Genomic DNA, 24,494 nt, shown 5'->3' on the forward strand with positions numbered 1-24,494 from the left:
TGAACACGAGTCTAGGCAGCTTTATCTGCCTCAAGCACGTGGCGTGAACAGAAGGCAGATTCAAACGGCAGGCCTGCCCTCAGCTGGCACCTGGGGGGTGTTGGGAGGGTTCCCACTGTCCCCCAATGAACGAGTGGCAGCTGGCTGTGCCTGAGTGCTGTGCACGCAGCGCACGCTCAAGCCAAACTGCGTCCTCCGGGGCCTGGGACCCATGGGTCCCAGCAGAGCCGTTTCTAGGACCAGCCCCTAGGGCCTTAGACTTCCAGCAGACAGCAGCTACCACTATCCTCACAGCTGCTGGGGAGGGGAGCGTGGGCTGGAGATCCCCAGGGAGGACTGTGGGAGCTGTGCCCGGACCCTGGATGCCCCACAGGCCTCCTGCCTCTACTGACTCCATTCGGCCCCATCCCCACAATTCACAATTCATGGAGACCATGAATCTTCTGGGGAATCAGGCAGCCGGGAGTGCTATGGGACACAGCACCCATCCCTGTCCTCCAGCGCTGAAAGTGACTGCTCCTAGTGACTTTCACACGTGGCTTTGCTGTGCAGCCTCTCTGTCCGTTTCCACTCTGATCCCAACATTGCTGTTGCCGAGACGACACTCAAGAGTCTCTCATGCCCCTGGGGCAAGGCCAGTCCTGCTGCACTTCACATGCAGTACTACCAGCCAGGACCCTGCAGGAGCCACAGCCCTGGGCCCAGTGGGCAGTGGGCTGGCCCCTGACAGATGGAGCACCCTCTGATCTTCCATCAGCCACGACTCGGGCAGGCGACGTCACAGAGGAGGTGGCCAGAGGTGTTAGCGAGCTCACGCCCTGCTCTGGGGACATGCGGGCTCACTAAGAACGGGTTTCTCTCTACAAAAGGTTGCACAGACATGAGGCACACAGTTAATGGCACCACAGAGCCAAACGTGCAGCACACATGGATACACACAGCTCACACACAGGGACTCGCACACATGCTGACGTGTGCACACAGCTCACACACAGGGACTTGTACACATGCTGACGTGTGCACACAGCTCACACTCAGGCACTCGTACACATGCTGACACGTGCACACAGCTCACACTCAGGCACTCGTACACATGCTGACACGTGCACACAGCTCACACTCAGGCACTCACACATGCTGACGGGTGCACACAGCTCACACACGGACTCGTACACATGCTGACACATGCACACAGCTCACACTCAGGCACTCGTACACATGCTGACACGTGCACACAGCTCACACTCAGGCACACACATGCTGACGGGTGCACACAGCTCACACACGGACTCGTACACATGCTGACACATGCACACAGCTCACACTCAGGCACTCGTACACATGCTGACAGGTGCACACAGCTCACACACAGGGACTCGTACACATGCTGACACATGCACACAGCTCACACTCAGGCACTCGTACACATGCTGACGGGTGCACACAGCTCACACACAGGGACTCGTAAACATGCTGACGGGTGCACACAGCTCACACACAGGGACTTGTACACATGCTGACACATGCACACAGCTCACACTCAAGCACTCGTACACATGCTGACAGGTGCACACAGCTCACACAGACTCGTACACATGCTGACACGTGCACACAGCTCACACTCAGGCACTCGTACACATGCTGATGGGTGCACACAGCTCACACACAGGGACTAGTACACATGCTGACACATGCACACAGCTCACACTCAGGCACTCGTACACATGCTGACGGGTGCACACAGCTCACACTCAAGCACTCGTACACATGCTGACATGTGCACACAGCTCACACTCAGGCACTCGTACACATGCTGATGGGTACACACAGCTCACACACAGGCACTCGTACACATGCTGACACGTGCACACAGTTCACACTCAGGCACTCGTACACAGGCTGACAGGTGCACACAGCTCACACACAGGGACTCGTACACATGCTGACACATGCACAGTGCTCACACTCAGGCACTTGTACACATAATGACATGTGTACACAGATCACACAGGCACTCGTACACATGCTGACATGCACACAGCTCACAGTTCACAGACACACAGGGACTCCTACACACGCTGGTGTCCATGGGTCACACACAGGCACTCATACACATGCACATAGCTCACACATATGCACACATGCTCACACGTGCACATGCTCACACACACGCATGCACGTGCACTCAATACAGTCTCACAGCTCACACGAACACTCAAGCACCAGCACACACGCTGACACCAGCACTCGCACACATGCCCATACATGCTCACGTCATCTGTACACATGCTTACACACGCAAACACCAGCATTTACACACACACGCATGTTTCTAACACCCATGTCCTCACACGGTCACAGACCCATGCTTACACACGGGCACACATGAACCCACGATCACACGTGCACAGACACTGGGCCACATGCTGGCACAAGTGCACACGTCTACCTGGTGCTGTGGACACAAAACGGTGATCACATCACAAAGGAAAGAACAAAGGAACCCAGCAGAAGGTGCTGCCAGCTGTAGAAGGAATGCAGTGCCCGTGACGGGCTGCATGTGGCTCCCACGTGACAGGTGCCAACCCAGCCCAGCTCCTAGGTTGTTTCCTGACACAGCCGACACCCTTCAGCTGGCGTGTCCACAGGGACAGATGAGTAGCCAGTGTGCGCCTCCAGAAAAGCCAGCACACAGACCCCAGGACACGGAGGGGCCGCACTCTGCAACACTTCCAGGGCGCTGTGAGCAGAGGCTGCCGGGCCTGTGGGCCGATGTCAGGGGCCAGGGGCCACCACCATACAGACACGCCCTCTGATGGCCCAGCCAGAGGGAGACTTCCACCACACACTCAGACCCACCCACTTGGCCTAAGTCTGAGTAACGAGGGCTTTAACTCAGGGGACTGCCTCAGTGAGGCATCACCACAGCAGTTTCACCCAATTTGCTGCAGAGTCCCAGGAACAGCCCAGAATACTCAGTGCGAGGGGCGTCATCACAGTGAGTAGAGGGTGGGCCCAGGCGTCTCCACAGCAGGGCCTTGCCCCACAGGGGTCAAAGGAAAGGATCTGCCTGGCTTGGGGTGCAGGGCTCGTTCCAACTCCCTGGGAGAAAGAGGTGATGCTGTCCCATGCCTCGGGGGCTCCTGTGGAGCCTGATGGCCGGCTGTTCACTGCGGCAGGGGAGCGAGAACTGGGACTGAGCCTGAAACGAGCACAGCAGGTCCTGGGCCCTGGGGCCTCACACTTACTTGGCAACAGACTGTATGACCTTGGACGAGGTGTCCCTGAGGTTGGTGAAGAGCCGCTCCGTCCCACCCCGCAGAATGTCCAGGAAGCCGCCATAGGGCTGGTCGAACTCTGCCAGGGCCAGGCCTGCAGGGAGACAGTCTCAGCGGGCCACAGGTGCTCTGTGTCACCTCCCCAAGTGCACAATGCCAGGTGGCATGGCCAAGTCCCCGACCCACACACACCTAGCGGCAAGCCAGGCCGCAGCACTGGCAGGTCTGACCCTGTCCTGAGCCTTTCAAGAGACCCACGAAGCGGCCAATCTGGGTGCGGAGGGCTATGTGGCTGCCTCAGCACAGCCTGGGCTGGAACTCTGTCTGCCAGGACAGGCCAGCCTCACGGCCATAGCTTCAGGCCACCAGCACCATGGACAGGAACACAGGGTGGCAGCCCCTGACCTGGAGGTTCCTGGGAGTGAGGTCTTCACAGGCAGCTTTGGTGGCATGAGTTAGTGTTAAAAAAAAAAAAAAAAAAAAGTGAAACCCTGTCTCTACTAAATATACAAAAGTAGCTGGGCCTGGTGGCGCGTACCTGTAATCTTAGCTATTTGGGAGGCTGAGGCAGGAGAATTGCTTCAACCATGGAGTTGGAGGTTGCAGTGAGCTGAGATCGCACCACTGTACTCCAGCCTGGGTGACAGACCAAGACTCCATCTTAAAAAACAACAACAAAAAACAAAGAAAAAACAGGCCGGGCGCGGTGGCTCACACCTGCAATCCCATCACTTTGGGAGGCTGAGGTGGGCAGATCACGAGGTCAAGAGATCAAGACCATCTTGGCCAACATGGTGAAACCCTTTCTCTACTAAAAATACAAAAATTAGCAGGGCATGGCAGTGCATGCCTGTAATCCCAGCTACTTGGGAGGCTGAGGCAGGAGAACCACTTGAACCCAGAAGGTGGAGGCTGCAGTGAGCCGAGACTGCGCCATTACACTCCAGCCTGGTGATAGAGTGAGACTCCGTCTCTAAAAGAAACAAACAAAAAAACCCCATCTGACCAACGTCCCTCTCACAGACAGGAGACAGAGGCCCAGGCAGCATAGAGCAGACGGAGGCCCTGCAGGACCCGGCACTCAAGGACTTACCCTCCCTCCAGCCAGCAGAGACCCAGCCGGCCACAGCACCTGCGCCTGCAGGGCCCACACGGTGTGGCCCAGGTGCCCCGAACATGGGGCCGAGCCCCTCCCAGGGAAGCAGAGCTGAAGGACCCAGGTGAGCCCTCCCACACCGCAGCGGAGATGGGGGGTGAGGTCGGGAGGGGTCAGGGCCATGCAGAGCTACATACTCAGCCGCTGCCTGTCAGAACCGTGTCCTCAATGGCTCCTCCGGAACCTTCCGGAGCACTCCCAGGGCCAGCACAGAGTGCCAAGGGCACGCAGCATCTGTCTCCCAGGGCCCACTCCACTCCTCACTGGCTGAGGGCCCTCCAGGGACACTCAGGCCCATCACAGGTGCCCACTCCTCACGCAGTGAAAGGGCCCAACTCACACCAGTAGCAGAACTGTCTCCCCCGCCACCCCTGGCTGTGTAATGCCCGTTCCTGCACCCCGCCCTCAGGGTCACTGCTGCAGTAAAGGGTTCCTCTTGTCCACAGCAGGCTAGCCCTTCGTCCCCAGCTCCTGGGAAGGAACCTGGGATGCCCCCTCACTCCCCAAAAGGGGTGTGTTTCCCTGGGGCCTTGGGCTGTGCCAGACACGATGACGTGATACATGCCGCTGTCTCGGCCACGGCGCAGGCTGCCTTCCTGGCAGGCGCCGCTGTACAGAACCCGAGTAAGGCCTCTTCCCTCGGCTGGCTTGAGTCTGACTCCTGTCCCCCTTCTGACCTGCACTGAAACACCAGCTTTGCTGAGTTCTGTGAGCCCCAGTGAACTGTGGAACCCGAAGGTGGGCTCAGGGACCCCAACTGCACAGTTGTCTCCAGTGGGAGAGGAGGCCTGGGGAGAGAAGGCTCTCAGCCCCCGCCCTGATGTCCTGCAGGTGCCCGGGTAGCAGCAGAAGCAAGGGACAGGTGGTGGGCGCAGGACAGGGCACTCACCTCCGCCGTAGCCACTGCCTGTGGGGCCCACTGGAGGGGGTGGCCCCCGGGACAGCGCGGCGCTCCCATAGCCTCCATTCTGCTCCAGGAGCTGTGACAATGAAAACGCAGAGGTCAGGGCTCTACACTGACATCTCACGCCTGCCCACATGGTGGAGAGGCACCGCATGGGCACCCCTAGAGCCCATCTTCTGCCCCACTCACAACACAGTGCAAGGGAGGCACTGCCCACAGGCCAGAGCCTCGGCTGGAACTCCACAAACAAAACCGCATGTGCACCCAGGGAGTGGACATTCGGGCATTGAGAGGAAGCGAGGTCCACCTCACTCGGGGCCGCCACGGCCGCCCAGAGCTCCAGCCCAGCTTTCGAGATTCTTGGGCTGCACATTCTGTTCCTCTTCCTTTTCTGTCTCTTCCCAGTCTGCACAACCATCTTTTTTTCTTTATTTATTGGAGACGGAGTCTTGCTCTGTCACCCAGGCTGGAGTGCAGTGGCGCAATCTCAGCTCACTGCAGCCTCTGCCTCCCATCCCACACCATGGCAGACACATGGCCTGTCTGTCCTGAGACGTTCCATCACTTCTGTCCTGCGTTCTGAAGGCCACTCCGTGGGGCTCACTGCCTCCTGGGGACAGTATTTTATTTCACTGTGAGCTCAGCCCCATTGTGGACTGTTTTCTGGGGGCCTGAGCAGGGGTCTAACGTTTGTCCCTGTGGGGTCCTGGCTTAGAAGCACTGAGGGCCCCATCGCTAGTGGCCTGTCTGCCCAGCAGCCCCTCCTCCCACCCCACGGAGAACTCCTCCAGCCTGCCAGATGAAGCATGAGGCCTGCACCTCCCCGCGAGCCCACTTTTGTCCATGACCTCCGGGGAGTAGACAGGCATTTTCTGTAGAGCCACCGAGGCAGGAGGACGCCAGACCCAGGCTGCCCTGCTAAAGACCGAGGCCGCCAGGAGTGCTTTCCTTCCGCTGCTGACTGGCCCCAGGGAAGCTGCTGAAAGGTCACCAGCGACACCAACTCTCTCACCTCAGAGAGCTCCACACCTCAAAATGCTCCCCATATCCAGCATCGGGGGTCCCTCCCTCCACCGGTGCATCACCACGATGGCCGCCAGACAGAGGCACCACAGCCCCTCACTAGCTGTGCCTGGCATCCTGGGGCTTCCCTGCTCCCAGGTATCCACCCCCAGGCAGCCACCACAGGAACTGCAAACCCTCCACTCAGTCCAGACCATCCTCATCCCATAGGAACTGCAAACCCTCCACTCAGCCCAGACCATCCTCATCCCACAGGAACTGCAAACCCTCCACTCAGCCCAGACCATCCTCATCCCACAGGAACTGCAAACTCTCCACTCAGCCCAGACCATCCTCATCCCTCATCCCACAGGAACTGCAAACTCTCCACTCAGCCCAGACCATCCTCATCCCTCATCCCACAGGAACTGCAAACCCTCCACTCAGCCCAGACCATCCTCATCCCTCATCCCACAGGAACTGCAAACCCTCCGCTCAGCCCAGACCATCCTTATCCCACAGGAACTGCAAACCCTCCACTCAGCCCAGACCATCCTCATCCCTCATCCCACAGGAACTGCAAACCCTCCACTCAGCCCAGACCATCCTTATCCCACAGGGAACTGCAAACCCTCCACTCAGCCCAGACCATGCTTTTCCCACAGGAACTGCAAACCCTCCACTCAGCCCAGACCATGCTTTTCCCATAGGAACTGCAAATCCTCCATTCAGCCCACACCATCCTTATCCCACAGGAACTGCAAACCCTCCACTCAGCCCAGACCATGCTTTTCCCACAGGAACTGCAAACGCTCCACTCAGCCCAGACCATGCTTTTCCCACAGGCTCCCATCCTCAGACAGGGACTCGGGCAGTAGCTCTGACCTTCCCTCCCTGTGCTCCACACCCACTGCCTGGGTCAGGTCCACTGCAATGGCTGAAAAGGGGACAAAATACAGGAGCCAAAAGTCCTGGATCCTTGGACACAGACCCCTTTGAGGGCCGCAGGGAGCCCTACGTGTCCTGACCTAGTCCCTGAGCTGGGATGTCCAGGGGCCTGTCTGCTCTGCCTTGAGGGTCTGGTGATGGAGACGGTACGCCCTGTCCACGGCTAGGTCAGAAAAGATCCTGAGAGCATCTTCTGGCCAACATGTGCTGCTGCCTCCCAGGCCACACATTTCCGCAATGCATGCAGCCCTGCTGGCCTGTCTCCCCGCCCCCAGGCCCTGATGCTGCCGGCAGCCATGGGTGCCTGGGAAGGGACCCTGGCCAGGCGCAGCCCGGAGATGGCTGCAACCAGGAGGCCTGGAGCTGAGAGCCAGCCGAGCTGGCCTGGAGACGGGGCCTCAGAAACACAGACGCAGGAGCAACTCACGCCACCCCATCAGGGGAAGAATCCAGAAAAGTGCCTGTAGAACTCAAGGCTGGAGGAGTGCGTGCAGAGCGTGAAGACCTTGGTGACTGCCCCAGCGGGCCCCCAGGTCTTGGCCCTGGGCTTCAGTGGTGCCCCTGCTCCTGCAGGAGCCCAGGGCCCTCAAGAGCTGTGGCTCCACATGAAGTGGGCAGGGACTCCCAGGGTGCAGGGTCCAGATGAAGTGGGGGAGATGTGGGGCTCACGAATTCCTCGCTCACCTCTGTGATGGGAGACTTGGGGTTCACATTGCGGGCGGCCGCGATCTCCTGCAGCTGATGCACCACCTCAGCGATGGACAGCCGCTCCTCGGGGTTCACTTGCAGCATGGCGCCTGTGGCAGAAGCACAGCGTGTGCTCGGCCCCACGGTTCCCCAGGGCCAGCACCCCCTGCACTGGCAGAGGTCACACACCACCAGAGGCCACTCCCTCTACACACATCAGTGACTTCAGAGGCAAGGAGGGAGCGGCAAAGGGAAGAACAAAAACCAGACAAAATGATCAAAACTCAGAGCACCGCACATTCACCAGCAGGGTGGTCGGCAGGGGAGCTCTGTGGAAGCCACCCCCAGGGACACGTCAAAACCACGGTGACGGGCCGGGTGAGCAGCGCCGCAGGCTGGGCGGGGCCTCCAGAGCGAGGCGAGGTCTGTGCTACAGGGTCTCGCCCCACAGACGAATCCCAGCAGGACTTACGGATGAGACTGTGGAAGACCGTGTACTGCGTGTCGTGCGGGGGGATTGAGTACTTCCCGTTGACTATTCGAAGTTTCGCTCCATCCTCAAAAGGGTGCTGCCGGAAGCACAGCAGGTACAAGATGCAGCCCAGGGCCTGCGGGGAGACCAGGGCTGACGCTGAGGCTGGTGAGGAGGGCAGCAGTAACGCTGAGGCTCCCGGGGAGCACAGGGCTGACGCTGAGGCTGGTGGGGAGGGCAGGGCTGATGCCTAGCCTGCGGGGAGGGCAGGGGGGATGCTGAAGCTGGTGGGGAGGGCAGGGCTGACCCCGGGCCTGCGGGGATGAAGGCACGAGATAAGCACTGGAGGCACGGAGACTGGCGGAGGCGTGGGTCCTCCCTTGGGGATCCCAGGGGTGGTCAGTGGTGACACAAGCATCGCCTGGCTGTGTGGAGCTGGTAGCAGTGCTTCCCACGGCCTAGGGAAGCCCAGATGCTCCACCTTTATTCACCACAAAGAACTGTCCAGGCGACAGTGCTAAAAGGACTCCAGGCTCTTCAGATGAAAGGTTCCTTTCTCAATTCCACGGTTCCCACACTCATGCACTGAGGATCATGGGCTGGTGGGACCAGCAGACCCTGTGGTGTGCTGTGAGGGGCAGACGCCCGTCCCGTCCTCGACAACAGCTGAGCCCCACATTTCCGACCTGACCGCACGCGCGGGGTATCGGGTGCGGGGCAGACGCTGCAGGAAGCCGCCGCCTCCGTCCACTCAGGGTTTTCACAGAACTGGCCTTGAACAGTCAGCGATTTCTCGTCAATCACCCAATTTTCATGTGAGCCCAGAGGAGGGGCTGGTGATCACTTCAGCGTCACCAGGACCCCAGTTCCGAGCAAGAGCAGGCCAGGAGTGTCCTCGTGTGGGATGGGCAGAAGGCCAATCACAGGGTCGGGCCAAGAACACACACAATGACCATGTGCACGGCCCCAACCTTCCACACCTTAAAGGACAGAGGGCCTCACCCTGCAGCCCCACGCGCTGTGATTCTTAGGCAAACGCACTAAGGAGGGCCGAGCACCCCACCGGGTGGCTGAACGACAGGGTGAGGGGACGTCAAAGAACCAGAGGGCGGGCACCTACCACGCGTGGCCACCCTCGGTCGATGGGGACATGGCCTTGGAGAGGTGCAGGGAAAAGGGAGGATGCAGGACACCACCCTGCCCATCAGGCCCTGCCCTCACTCTGGCCCGACTCTGAACAGGGGAGCTGAGCCTGCCAAGGCTGGGGTGAGGCAGTGACGGGCTGAGGGAGCCTCAGGCAGACCCCGACACGCAGGCTCTAAGCCAACCCAGCTGCACAGGACACTGAGACCGCTGCTCAGTTCATCCTGTCAGAGGCAGTTGTGCTGGGAAGGGCGCGGTGGCTCAACCCTGTAATCCCAGCACTCTGGGAGGCCGAAACCATGGACTGCTCGAGCTCAGGAGTTCGAGACCAGCCTGGGCAACAGGGTAAGACCACACCTTCTAACAAAAATACAAAAACATAGCTGGGCATGGGGGCGTGCACCTGTGGTCCCAGCTACTTGGGAGGCTGAGGAGGGAGGATCCCTTAAGCCCAGAGGTGGAGGCTGCACCAGTGCACTGGGCGACAGAGAAGACCCTGCCTCCAACAAAAACAAAAACCACAGAGAAGTCGTAGTCACAGTGATTCTTAGGAAAGGAAAAAGAAGAGAGGGGGGAGGAGAGAAGGCGCCAAGGAGGCAGGCCGGTTCTGAGCAGCAGGTGCCCAGCCCACACTGCCTCAGGCCAAGTTGGGGCACGCAGAGCCAGGAACGGCTGCTGAGAGGCGTCAGACCTCACCCAGATATCCTGCTTCTCGCCGATCGGGAAGTTCGAATACAAGTCTATGATTTCTGGCGTTCTATACATCGGTGTTGTATTCCTCGTGATCTGAAAAAACACAACATTCCTAAGGGAAAGTCACACCCTACAAACAACATGTTTTATGTTGTATCACTCTGTGCGGCTTCCCAAATGCACAACAGACCAGGGAGCAGCCTGCCCCGCACACTGGCCCGCCCAGTCCCACCTCCATGTTCATATTCCGACTGAGCTCGTGCCTCAGGAGGGGACCAAGTCATTCACCTCCTTCAAACTCCCATGGCCTCCCGTGCTTCACGGCACCAAGCACCCACGTCTTCACCTGCCGTGTACCAATTCTGCTTGCTGAGAAGGGTGTGTGCCCCCTCACCTGGCACAGGGGCCCCACTCCAGAACAGCTGTGCCCAGAGCCCCAGGGCACAAGACGGGTACCAGGGGAGGAGGCCGCCCACCAGCTTCACCTGACCAGCTCAAGGTTAACAGGTGAGAGCCTCAGCAACATGTGGGGGCACTTTGGAGAGGCAGGGGCTGGGGCCACAGAGCCGTGAGAAGAGTGAATCTCCCTGCATGGCAGACATGCAAACCCCCACCCTCAACTGCAGATTCACAGGAGAGCAGGGGCAGGGGGCTCTATGGTTACAGCAGGACAGCGCATGGCCTTGGGCAGGCCACAATTTCTAAACGGAACAGAAAATGAGAGCCGACAGAAAGCAGAATAAACCACCCTCCACTCTAAGACCTGCTTTTCAGGAATGACCTCCCTGAGGCCGGAACCATCAGCTACAAATGCAAGACCCAAGAGCAAGAAGGCCCTGGTGCAGACGGCACACATAACTCCTCCAGCTCCAAGACAGGGTGAAGGCAAGCCATGTGCGGGCAGTAGACGCACATGTACCACCCGCCTCTGGAGAAAGGAGCTCGGGAGGAAAGCCAAGCGAGGGGCTCAGAGGAAGGATGGGGCCACCCTGTGTTCTCAGCTCCACTCTTCTGTATTTTTAAGAGTAGTTGAGGGTAACAGTCTGTTCATATAAATAGGCAGATAAGCCAAAATGCATTCCAAATGAGTAACAGAACCAGGACGGAGGAGGAAATGAACCCCAGGACTTCTGTGGGCAACCCCCAACAGCCTGTTCTCGGCCTTGGTGGCAGGTCGGGGGAGAAGGCCACAGGCGAGCCCTGGGCCTTGCAGGGTCCGTCTCCTTGGTGAAGGGCAGGTGGCCCTGGGTCTGTGGGCTGTGCAGTCGCTGGCCAGGCCCTCACTGAGGAGGGACCGTGGCCCCACAGTCGTGCTGGAACCACAGGTGACAGCGAGGCCCGTGGCTCTGCCGTTGAGGACGGTGTGTGCTGTGTGGGCGTGAGCACCCGTGTACTGTGCACAGCATGTGGGCTCAGAGGGCCTGGAGGACTCCTGGCCTCCGTCCTCAGACGCTCCCTGGCCCCACCATTCTTCATTATTTTCTGTTCTATATGGTTTGTACAAGCTATATGCATTTCTTATGCAGTGCAAGCTACCTGTAGACAGATGTAGAGGTTGCAAACGAGTAGCCTGGGGAGACTGTGGAAAGGATGTCCCCGACCCCAGCAGCAGCTGGGTCCCACAGCCTTTACTGCTGCAGTGCCTGCCTCTGCCCATCCCGGGAACCCTTCCCAGCGGCCAGCACCAAAGGCGGCTCTGCCAGGTGCCTGCCTCCTCTCGGTCTGAGTCTGTCCCTCAGGCGTGCGAGGGACATCCAGGCTGCCACAGGATGCGTCTGCTCACACCCAGAGGACACGCCACCCAGTCTCTCATGCAGATACATTTCTAAGTGGTTATATTAAAAAAACAGCCATTTTGTCTTTTAAAAGACAACAGAGTTCTGGAGATGGATGGTGAACAAGTGCAGATATTTCTGTCCCCGAGCCAGCCACTTACGATGGCCACACTGATAAAGCACTGTTATGCACATCATACCACCATCAAGAAATCCAAGAAAAAACAGCCCTGCAACATTCAGAGGTGGGTTTGGGAGGAGAACGGAGGTGAAATGCGGGGTTCCACGTGTCAGGATGTCGTCCTGGGGGACGGAGGTGAAATGCCGTGTTCCACGTGTCAGGATGTCGTCCTGGGGGGACGGAGGTGAAATGCCGTGTTCCACGTGTCAGGATGTCGTCCTGGGGGACGGAGGTGAAATGCCGTGTTCCACGTGTCAGGATGTCGTCCTGGGGGGACGGAGGTGAAATGCCGTGTTCCACGTGTCAGGATGTCGTCCTGGGGGACGGAGGTGAAATGCCGTGTTCCACGTGTCAGGATGTCGTCCTGGGGGACGGAGGTGAAATGCCGTGTTCCACGTGTCAGGATGTCGTCCTGGGGGACGGAGGTGAAATGCCGTGTTCCACGTTTCAGGATGTCGTCCTGGGGGACGGAGGTGAAATGCCGTGTTCCACGTGTCAGGATGTCGTCCTGGGGGGACGGAGGTGAAATGCCGTGTTCCACGTGTCAGGATGTCGTCCTGGGGGACGGAGGTGAAATGCCGTGTTCCACGTTTCAGGATGTCGTCCTGGGGGGACGGAGGTGAAATGCCGTGTTCCACGTTTCAGGATGTCGTCCTGGGGGACGGAGGTGAAATGCGGGGTTCCACGTTTCAGGATGTCGTCCTGGGGGACGGAGGTGAAATGCCATGTTCCACGTGTCAGGATGTCGTCCTGGGGGGACGGAGGTGAAATGCCGTGTTCCACGTTTCAGGATGTCGGCCTGGGGGATGCTGCTGAGGTTCTGGCTCCAGGATAGCTGCAGGTCCCCATTCAAAACACCACGGCAGCAAACAGAGTGCTCAGAGTGCAGAACCCAGGGAGGGCCGGCTTCTCCCAGCACAGGCCCCGCTCCGCTCACCCAGCAGGGAACAGAGCACTCAGGGTGAGGAACACGGGGAGGGCCGGCTTCTCCCAGTGTGGGCCCCGCTCAGCTCCTCCAGCAGGGAACAGAGCACTCAGGGCACAGAACTCAGGGAGGGCGGCTTCTCCCAGCACAGGCCCCGCTCCGCTCACCTCTTCCTCCACCAGGGCTCGCCTCTGGGCACTCCAGCTGTAGTCAGGGTAGTGAGAGATGGTCGTGGCGCTGCCAAAGTCACACAGCTTAATGGTCCCTTGGTTACTAACCAACAAGTTCTCAACCTGCAAAATTCCAGAAGACAACCCCGTGAACCTGATGCGGACAGAACGAACGGGTGTGAGACACAGCCAGGGCCCTTCCCAGACAGCCCTCACCCAGGGCCACAGCTGCCGGCGCCCTCCAGCACCCCCCACTCGGGCGGCACAGCCAGCTCTGCACTGGCCAGCAAGGGGCGCAGGGCCGCTCTAGGCTGACACAGCAGGGCTCTGGCAGCTGGAGGGGCCTGGCCCAAGAAGCAGGCCCCGAGGGGCTGAGGAATCTCACAGAGGTCCGTAAAGGGGTCTTCCTCAAACATGTCTTAAATTACTTATGATCAAATATAGTATGTGTAATTCAGAAAAATAAAAGCAGAAAATCAAAAAACCAACCATAAATCAAAGAAAGATAACTCAATTAATAATGTGGCACATAGGGCCAGGTGTGGTGCCTCACGCCTGTGATCCCAGCACTTTGGGAAGCTGAGGCAGGAGGATCGCTTGAGGTCAGGAGTTCAAGACCAGCCTGGCTAACGTGCTGAAATCCAGTCTCTACAAAAATACAAAAATTAGCCAGGTGTGGTGGTGGGCGCCTGTAGTCCCAGCTACTTGGGAGGCTGAGGCAGGAGAATCACATGAACCTAGGAGGTGGAGGCTACTGTGAACCAAGATCGTGCCACTGCACTCCAGCCTGGGCAACAGAGCGAGACTCCGTCTCAGAAAATAAAAAAATTGGCCGGGCGTGGTGGCTCAAGCCTGTAATCCCAGCACTTTGGGAGGCCGAGGCAGGTGGATCACGAGGTCAAGAGATCGAGACCATCCTGGTCAACATGGTGAAACCCCGTCTCTACTCAAAATACAAAAAATTAGCTGGGCATGGTGGTGTGTGCCTGTAGTCCCAGCTACTCAGGAGGCTGAGGCAGGAGAATTGCCTGAACCCAGGAGGCGGAGATTGCGCCATTGCACTCCAGCCTGGGTAACAAGAGCGAAACTCCGTCTCAAAAAAACAAATAAATAAATAAATAAAATTAAAAAATAAAAAAATTAAAAATGTATATTGAGACACAAAGAAGCAGAAAGGGCCCCACAATGGTGAAGTCACGTTACAGCCCATCATGCAGCTCTGGCAGGCCCAACAGGGAATCCAGCGAGCACGCTGACAGGCCATGGACGTCAGCAGCTACACGCACGACAGGGCAGCAACACGGCACGCAGCCCAGCTGCCAGCACCGGGGTCCACCAGAACAAAGGAGAAAGCCTCACCCCCAGCTCACAGTCAAGGAAGCCTCAGCCCCAACTTTGAGGCAAACCACTGCTCTCTGGGAAGATGGCCCACAGGAGCTCCTCCTGAGCTAGGGAAGGAGTGGCTTCTTCAACAAGACACAGACATCGCAGACATGGAAGAGGCCGGCACGGGCGTCTCCTCTGGAGAGAGAGCTGTGCCAGCACAGGGCTCCGGGAAGGCAGCATGACCACCATGATGGAAGGTGCTCGGCATGCACATGGCCAGCACAGGCTCCCATGGGCAGCGAGGGGAAGGCAGACACTCCCCCAGAGGATGCCCAGCTTCCGACAAGCCAGCCTCATCGACAGGAAAAAAATGCAAACTGAGGCCACGGGCACCCTGGACAGGCTGAGGGAGCAGCACCCGCCGTGCCCTGAGCCGGCAAAGCCTGGAACCGCAGCATCCGAGATACAGGGGACGCCCAGGGTTGGCTGCAGATGCCCTCCGACCACAGCGCCCTGCAGGCCTCCATCTACAGAGGACACCTGCTCCGTGGACCAGCAAGCTGGACGGGCTGTCCACAGGTGCAGACAGGAGGGGTCATCGTAAACAAGAGGACGACACGGACACACGCCACCCACAGCAGACCACAGGGAACCCGGTGAAGCCCGGGCCCACCACGGGCTGTGGGAAGTGTGGGACACATGCGGAACGGGGCTGAGCAAGAGAATCAGACGCAGAGCGGGGCCGGGCTCTACCCTCAGGACATCCAGGGGAGAACAGATGAGCGACCCTGGCTCGGATGCAGAGCACACAGAGGGGAGCAGCGGCAGCACGCAGTGACTGAGGCCCAGGAGTGCCGTCACCCCCACACGCCTACCCGTGCCCACTTACAGCCAGTAGAGATGAAGCATGGGGCGGGCACGTGGGGCAGGCACTGCCTGCCCCTCCGCAGACAGCCACCCAGACTCCCACAGCGGAGGACGAGGGACCCGCCCAGACTCCCGCAGCGGAGGACACAGGACCCGCTCAGCCTCCCGCAGCGGAGGACGAGGGACCCGCCCAGCCTCCCACAGCGGAGGACACAGGACCCGCTCAGACTCTCGCAGCAGAGGATGAGCGACCCGTCCAGACTCCCAGGGGAACTCTGCAGGGCTACAGTGCGGCCCCGGCTCCCGCCACATAGCCATGGAAGAGCAGCAAAGACCAGTGCTGTGGCTCATAGATTCTTCACGAACTTTAACCCTTCTGTTTCTGTTTTCCTTAAAACACACACTCAAGCACCGCTATACAATCCACCACACTTCAAAAACGTGAACCAGGAGGGTCTCGGTGCCACTGAGAGTCTCCTCGGGAAGAACCAGCCAAATGGCCAATGGCGCCATCCATGGGCAGCACCTGCCCGGCATGGAGCCCCGAAGCCCCTTCCCGCCAGAATGGGGCCTCAGGCCCACCAGTTTCCGGAAACCAGGATCTTGCCTGCAACCTTGAAGAACCTTCCCTCAAAAGCAACCCTGTGTGCTGGGCACAGGGTATTTTTAGAAAAGGAAAATGCAAGGAAAGAAGAAACAGAAGGAGAGAAGGAGGAAGGGGAGGAGCAGGAGCAAAAGGGCCGCGGGCATGGCTGGGGAAGGCTCCAGGGTGGCGCCCGCAGGCTTCTGCCCTGGGGCATCTGTCCAGCGGGCCACCTTACACCCTGGCTTTCTAGGCCCTCTGAGGTCAGGGGACAAGTGAAAAAGGCCACAGGCATCCATAGTGAAAATCTAGTGAAGACCTGTTTGCTATAAAGTACGAGCATACAGCAAAGCAGGGAAAAGGCCGCCCTAACCAGAGGCATGCAGTGAAACTCCAGCCAGAGACCAGGCCCCGGCGGGCTGACAAGGAACTAGCTGTACAGGAAAAACAGCTCAGCCTGGCCACCCGAGGCTTGGGGCCCCCACTCAGGGCACATGAGGAGAGCCAGGGGGCTCTGGGGCCTCCTAGGCACCTAGAAGCAGACGCTGGCAGGGAGGCGGGGACAAGCCAGTGCACGGGGTGCAGGTGGAAGAAAGGACTCAGCTCCCACCTCGAGTCGCAGGAGGTCGATTCCTCCGGACACAGGCCAGGTGGATTTCAGCTCCTGGGAGGAGAGGCTGGGGTGGGTACTGGGAGCAGGACCTGAAACACAGCTCCCGGCTCGGCAAGAGACTCCACGGGGCTGCGGCCTCACTGGCTGCCTTGTCCCCGTGGCCTGAGCAGCGTGGGGGAGCCAAGGCCAGCACAGGGTGTCCTCCATGAGCCGTGGCCAAAGGCGCTGCTCTAGATCAAGAGTCTGAGAGAAGCTGCACTTCGGGAAAACCAGGGAAGGCTGAGAACAGGAGAGCAAGAGCTCATGCTCGGTTCCCCGCACCTCGCCGTGGATCATGGTGTCTAAATCATATCAGGAATGCCCTGGCCGGGCGCGGTGGCTCACATCTGTAATCCCAGCACTGCGGGAGGCCAAGGCGGGAGGATCACGAGGTCAGGAGTTCGAGACCATCCTGGCCAACGTGGTGAAATCCCAACTCTTCTAAAAATACAAAAATTAGCCAGGTGTGGTGTCAGGCGCCTATAGTCCCAGATACCCAGGAGGCTGAGGCAGGAGAATCGCTTGAACTTGGGAGACAGAGGCTGTAATGGGCCAAGATTGAGTCACTGCACTCCAGCCTGGGTGACAGAGCGAGACTGTGTCACAAAAAAAAAAAAAAAAAAAAAAGAGAAATGTCGTCACATCCCCAAAGACATGGACAAAAGTATCTGGGAACGAAGAGGCTTTAAAACTCTTCAGCAGGCCGGGCACAGTGGCCCAGAACTGGAATCCCAGCACTTTTGGATGCTGAGGCAGGTGGATCACTTGAGCTCAGGAGTTCAAGACCAACCTGGCAACGTGGCAAAACCCCATCTCTACTGAAAACACAAAAACGAGGCAGGCGTGGTGTGCACCTGTGGTCCCAGCTACTCGGGAGGCTGAGGTGGGAGGATCGCTGGGCCCGGTGGGTGGAGGCAGCAGTGAGCCTTGTTACTGCCGCTGCGCTCCAGCCTGGGCTGCAGAGCCATGCTCTGACTCAAAAAGACCCCCCAAAACCTCTTCAGCAAAGCAACTGCTTCAGCTAGGAACACGGGGCCACCATGGGGAGGGTGGGGCCACCATGAGGAGAAGAGAACAGGGCGCCGTGAGGAGGATGGGGCCACCATGGGCAGGCTGGGCACAGGCTTCATCACAAAGTCCTGGGTTTTTTAAAAGACACCACAGCAGGAGTGAAAACCGGGCCCCACACCGGAGGACGCCTTCGGCACAGGCGACATTTAAGATGATGAGAATACATAAGCTGTTCCAATGCACCAAACACACAAACCAGTGGGAAAACATTTTTAAAAGGCAAGAAACAAAAGGAAGTTTACTGAAGAGCAAGGCCTCAGTGACTCGAACAAACATTGAACCTCATTAACATCAGGAAAAGGCAAATTGCAACAGCCAGTACTGCCCCCCAGGCCAGCCCAAATCAACACAGGCGACTCCAAGCACAGGCGGCCCACAGGGTGGGCGTGTCCTCGGTGGGGCTGTGGGAAGCAGCCTGTCACACAGAAAACCGTATGATGGCAGGTTGCATGGAGTGCAGGCCCAGCCCCAGCCCAGAGCAGCTGCGTGGTGGTGTGGTGGGCAGGGCGGCCGTTTACATGGCCAGTGGCTCACACCCACATCATGGCAATCCCAGGATGCCATGCCTCAGAGAAATTCGTGGTGACAGGAGAGGTGGGCAGGGAGTCTGCCCGTGAACAGAATGGGAGGTGCCGTGGGGGAACAGTCATGAAGTGCAGGGAGCTCCCCTCAGGCCGAACAGGTAAGGAGTCCAGCCCCCTCCCCAGTGCCTGAGACAGGGCCAGGCAGAGCAGCATCCGGCTTCCTCCGGGATCCAAAGGGAGCCGCTGCAGGGTCCAAGACTGCCCAGGGGCCAAGGAAGGGGGACGGAGTGAGCAGGAGTGGGGGGCCGAGGAAGGAGCTTCGGTTGAGTAGGAGTGGGGGGCCCAAACTGACACCACCAGAGAGCACCCTCGTCCGCAGCTCCCCACAGAGATGGGAGTGAGCAAGCGCCCAGCGTGGGGACCTGGAATTCCAGATGGAAGCTCCAGGCTGTGAGCACCCGCACTGGGAGTGAAGGGCCCTCGCACAGAGGTGGGTCTATCCCCACTGTGGGCAAAGGCCTGTGAGACAGGTGGCAACTCTCTTCAGGCTGGAAAAGCAGTTTCTGGAAGATCCACCTCTACTGTGGAGAAGCTCACACACACCTTCTCAGAGGAGAAGACACAGCCTCACCTGCCACACACCAGCCTCCTCACCACGGGACACCACGGGACCCACCCCTGGAGGCTGAGCAGCTGGAGTGGGGAATGTGGCTGCTACCCTGAGGTCCCGGTGGATGATGGGAGGGGAGTGTGGCCGCTACCCTGAGGTCCCGGTGGATGATGGGAGGGGAGTGTGTCCGCTACCCTGAGGTCCCGGTGGATGATGGGCGGGGAGTGTGTCCGCTACCCTGAGGTCCCGGTGGATGATGGGCGGGGAGTGTGGCCGCTACCCTGAGGTCCCGGTGGATGATGGGAGGGGAGTGTGTCCGCTACCTTGAGGTCCCGGTGGATGATGGGAGGGGAGTGTGTCCGCTACCTTGAGGTCCCGGTGGATGATGGGAGGGGAGTGTGGCTATTACCCTGAGGTCCCGGTGGATGATGGGCGGGGAGTGTGGCCATTACCTTGAGGTCCCGGTGGATGATGGGCGGGGAGTGTGGCCATTACCTTGAGGTCCCGGTGGATGATGGGCGGGGAGTGTGCCCGCTACCCTGAGGTCCCGGTGGATGATGGGTGGGGAGTGTGGCCGCTACCCTGAGGTCCCGGTGGATGATGGGAGGGGAGTGTGGCCATTACCTTGAGGTCCCGGTGGATGATGGGTGGGGAGTGTGGCCGCTACCTTGAGGTCCCGGTGGATGATGGGCGGGGAGTGTGGCCATTACCTTGAGGTCCCGGTGGATGATGGGTGGCTTCTGCCGGTGCATGTGCTGCACCGCCCGGCACGTCTGGTAGAAGATCTTCAGAACCGTGTCACACGACACCGGACCTCGAGACTCCGTTTTCTTTAAAAATTCCACCAGCTGCCCTAGAAGAGAACAAGACTCACACTGCGGCGGAGGACAGGGCCTGGAGGCCAGAACCTAAGGCCGCATCATGGGACCTCCCCAAACTACACTGAGAAGAAAACCCTCACTTTCCAGCCCAAGGAACAAAAGGACCAGAGGCGACTCCCCTTGACCCTTCCTGCCTGGCAGTCGGGACACTGGCCGGTGGGAAGTGGACTTGGCCACACGTGAGACTTACTGAAGGCCGAGTCTGCGCCTGCGACCACGTGACCACCTAGATCGGAGTCTGCACAGGGGCCACCCTTTGTGACTTCACCTCATGCTCGGGCTGGCTGCTGTCTGCACCCGTCAGACCGATGGCGGCTCCCACGTCACCAACGGGAGGGGAGCGTGAGTGGCCGGGGAGAACCTCAGGGGTATGTGGACCCAGGAAGATTCTGCTCAGGCCACCCCCACAGGGCGGCATGCACTTTTGTTTTCAACAAATCCCTGCGTTTGTTCTGGTGCTGCTTCTTTCTTTCTTTGCTTTGCAGGGTGTGTTGTCCAATTCTTTGTTCAAAATGCCAAGAACCTGGACGACCTGCAGTCACCACCCTCTCCCGTTACATGGTCACCATGGAGCCACTAACAGCGCTCTGCCCTCCCTGGCCCAGGCTAGGTTACAGACTCCACCACACCGGGACGCTGCTGAGTCAAGCCCACCCTGGGCACTGGTCCCGTCTTTCCTTCAGCTGCTGCAGAAGGGGTTGCAGGTATGAGGATGCCCACCACAGCCCCATGTACAGGACTCCCACCCAGCAGCAGGGGTGGGTCTGGAGCAGCCCCACAGTCAAGTCACACAGAGCAGAGGCCGGCGTGCACAACGCACCATGAACATGGAAACCACACCGTCCCCAGCAGCCAGCCAGGCGTGTCAGTAATGTGACAACCACATCAGCAACCCAGCAACAAGCCAGGCGTGTCGCTAACACGGATGCAAAGAGAAGTAACCACAAATACACAAGTGCTGAAACCCTAAGTGAACACTCAGTGTCCTTAGATGACAGATGATCACTTCGCACTCACAGTCACAGCCTCTGCGTGGCCCACACCCCAGGGACCCCATCCTGCTGTGGCTGGCTCCTTCCAGGCCCCCTGCCCTGGCCTAACCAGGAAACCAGGGAGGGCCAGGGTGGCACACAGGGCTGAGGACCTGCTGGGGCCCAGAACATTCACACTACTAGTCACTCTAGCACCCCTATGCGGCCCCCATCAACGTCCAGACCCAACCCATCCTGCGGCTACCCTGGTCTTACACTGGGTCCTGTCGATTTCAGCTGCCTACAGCCCAAGGGTGGCAGCATCCCCGGGGCTCTGACTCCTGGGCCCCATCTGTTCGGCTCCATGCTCCTGCCCAGCTGCTGTCACCCTCTGCTCAGCCCACTCCATGCCCCTGATGGCCACCACCCATGCAGCCCCAAAGCCAGACCATCACCACCACCCACGGAACCTGCCCAGGGTCTCCCCCATGCTGCCTGAGCCTGCACCCCCAGCGACACCAGCCACACCCCCTCCCCCACCTCAGGACCGCCCCATGCTGCTCTTGCAGCCAGAATGCCTCCCAGACCGCCCCTTCTGCTCACCTCCCAGGAAGCCAACTCGACCCACACCACCTAAATGTGCACCCTTCCCCTGGGACTCATTCTCTCCTGGGTTCTTGGAGCCACCCAACAATCTGGCGTAGGCTTGGATCACCTGTGTGGCGAGTCACTGAGACTCTGATACCTGCACACAGCAGAGTGTGTACCCAACTCAATTCGACCACTCAGCAGAGGCAGCCCTGCCATCTAAGGCCCGGTGTGAGAGAACAGACAACATGAGTGTGAGAACGTGAAGGCCCGGCGTGAGAGCAGAGACGGTGTGAGCGTGAGAACGTGAAGGCCCGGAGTGAGAGCAGAGACGGTGTAAGCGTGAGAATGTAAAGGCTCGGCATGAGCGTAGAGATGGCGTGAGCGTGAGAATGTGAAGGCCTCGCGTGAGAGCAGAGACGGCGTGAGCGTGAGAAAATAAAGGTCCAGTGTGAGAGCATAGACGGTGTGAGCGTGAGAACGTGAAGGCCCGGCATCCTGAGAGCAAGAGAGTGTGAATGTGAGAACATGAAGGCCCAGCGTGAGAACAGAGATGGCGTGAGCGTGAGAACGTGAAGGCCCGGTGTGAGAGCAGAGACGGTGTGAGCGTAAGAACGTGAAGGCCTGGCGTGAGCGCAGAGATGGCGTGAGCGTGAGAACGTGAAGGCCCGGCGTGAGAGCAGAGACGGTGTGAGCGTGAGGATGTGAAGGCCTGGCGTGAGCGCAGAGATGGTGTGAGCGTGAGAACGTGAAGGCCTGGCGTGAGAGCAGAGATGGCATGAGCGTGAGAACGTGAAGGCCCGGCGTGAGAGCAGAGACGGTGTGAGCGTGAGAATGTGAAGGCCTGGCGTGAGCGCAGAGATGGTGTGAGCGTGAGAACGTGAAGGCCTGGCGCGAGAGCACAGAGACAATATGAATGAGAGGATGCTCACCGCGGCTCGAGCTGGGTACGCTGCAATTGACTCAGATGGGATGCACCCGGACACCCCCAGGACAGCCCGGCATGGCCCCCACCTGCCGCTGAGTCTCCAGGCACCCACCTCTGCCGGCCCTGGCTCTCGACCCCAAGTAAGAGCCCCCCCAACCCCACCACAGCTGCCTCAAAAGCTTTGTGCCCGACCCTCAGAGAAACGGGGTGATCAGCAAGAGAGGAACAGCCCCAGGAGAAGCTGAGGCCGGCCTGGGGATCAGCCTGCCCTCTCTGCTGGCTCTGGCAACACAGATGGGATGAGTCCGTGTCAGTGGTAACCGGCCCCTGTTCAGTGCCTCATTCTCAGTGAGATTCAGTGCCTCATTCTCAGTGAGAATAAACAGGGTTTTTAAAAGTAAAAGTTCTGTATGTGGCCAAGTGGGGAATGGCTATGTGGCTCTTCCCTCAGAGGGCACTGGAGGGGACACTTCACGGGAGGGCCGGGCACAGGTCGGGAGCCTGCCTCGAAGCCTCTGCCAGTGAGGCCTGTGCCTGCAGCTGCACAGGGTGCCCATGTCCCTCCTGCTTCTCACAGATGCCATGGAGCCCTGTGGCTCAGCTCTCCAGCCGCACACTCAGCTCCAGGCGGGCAGTCCCAGAGTGTGCCAGCGGGCGCATGTGTTAGTTTGCCTCCTGTATTTATGACTTGAGGGGCTGGGCCTGACCCCTCTTCCTCCCACAGCACCCCATGCAGGGGTGGCACTGAGCCGCTGGCTCCACCCCTCCCCACCCCTCCTGACGCCCACCACCCCAGGAATGCGCTGGACCCGAGCAGCTTCCATTCTCATACCCGTCCTGCTCAACCTTCCGAAGCCAGGGTGTCTAGAACCAAGATTGCCCCTTGCAAAGGCTTTCTCATCTCCCAAATGCTGAGCAAGGGATGTAATCAGCAAACCATCCATCACTGGACCCATGAGAAGCCCGTCTGGCCTTTATCCAAGTTGTACCAAGTACTGGGCAGAGGGTGGGCAAGGCTCACACAGCAGCAGCTGCAGCCCCAGGAAGCCTGTGGGCCAACACACAGAGGGCCTCGTGACGCAGCCACAGCAGCCCTCAGGATGGAATGAAGCTAAGGCACTGTGTGGCACGACGCTGGAGCAGGGCGCTCTTGCCAGTGATCCCAGCGCTTCAGGAGGCCTTGGTGGGAGGATCGCTTGAGCCCAGGAGCTCAAGACCAGCCTGGGCAACATAGCTTAACGCCACCTCTACAAAAATACAAAACTTGGCCAGGCACAGTGGCCAATACCTGTCCTCTCAGTGCTACAGGAGGTCAAGATGGGCAGATCGCTGGAGCTCACGAGTTTGAGACCAGCCTGGCAATATGGCAAGACTCTGTCTCTAAGAAAATTTCACTCTTTAAAATTAGCCAGGCATGGTCATGCACGTCTGTAGTCCCAGCTAGTCCAAAGGCTAAGGCGGGAGGAATGCTGGAGTGCTGGATTTTGAAGCCACAATGAGCTATGAACCACTGCACTCCAGCTTGGGCAACAGAACAAGACCCCGTCTCCAAAAAATACGCCTGACAGGCCGGGCACGGCGGCTCATGGCTGTAATCCCAGCACTTGGGGAGGCTAAGGCAGGTGATCACCTGAGGTTGGGAGTTCAAGACCAACCTGACCAACATGGAGAATCCCCATCTCTACTAAAAATAAAAAATTAGCTGGGTATGGTGGTGCATGCCTTTAATCCCAGCTACTCAGGAGGCTGAGGCAGGAGAATCGCTTGAACCTGGGAGGCAGAGGCTGCGGTGAGCCGAGATCGCGCCACTGCACTCCAGCCTAGATGACGAGAGCAAAACTCTGTCAAAAGTACATATACACACACACACACACACACACACATAAATATATGCGCCTCATACAGTAAATTTTTTTAAAAAGGAAAATTACATAAAGTAGAATCTCATTTCTATAAGTGCCCATACAACTCTGTGTTGCTGTTTTGAGAGGGAGTCTCACTGTCACTCAGGTTGGGGTGTAGTGGTGCAATCCTGGCTCACTGCAACCTCCACCTCCCAGGCTCAAGCAACCACCCTGGCCTCCCAAAGTGCCAGGATTACAGGCATGAGCTGCTGCGCCTGGCCTAACTCTGTGTTGCTTGTATTTTGTCAATGAGCA

The 24,494-nt window shown here is 58.8% G+C and overlaps 1 protein-coding gene across 6 annotated transcripts in view; it reads right to left on the minus strand.

Moving 5' to 3' along the window:
* The window catches only part of GAK (cyclin G associated kinase), a 77,566-nt gene that overhangs the window by 36,108 nt on the left and 16,964 nt on the right, over window positions 1-24,494 (minus strand). For 2 of the 6 annotated variants that reach the window (XM_003934618.4, XM_074395757.1), the window contains exons 5-11: window positions 19,678-19,820; window positions 13,332-13,457; window positions 10,287-10,376; window positions 8,448-8,583; window positions 7,973-8,085; window positions 5,324-5,414; window positions 3,249-3,372 (exon numbers count right to left, since the gene is read on the minus strand). In XM_003934618.4, coding sequence (XP_003934667.3) covers window positions 3,249-3,372; window positions 5,324-5,414; window positions 7,973-8,085; window positions 8,448-8,583; window positions 10,287-10,376; window positions 13,332-13,457; window positions 19,678-19,820 — 823 coding nt within the window. The other 4 variants (XM_074395758.1, XM_074395760.1, XM_074395759.1 and 1 more) reach the window with 4 other exon arrangements.

The sequence above is a fragment of the Saimiri boliviensis genome, chromosome 3, assembly GCF_048565385.1.
Source record: "Saimiri boliviensis isolate mSaiBol1 chromosome 3, mSaiBol1.pri, whole genome shotgun sequence".
In the NCBI taxonomy this organism is placed as follows: domain Eukaryota; kingdom Metazoa; phylum Chordata; class Mammalia; order Primates; family Cebidae; genus Saimiri; species Saimiri boliviensis.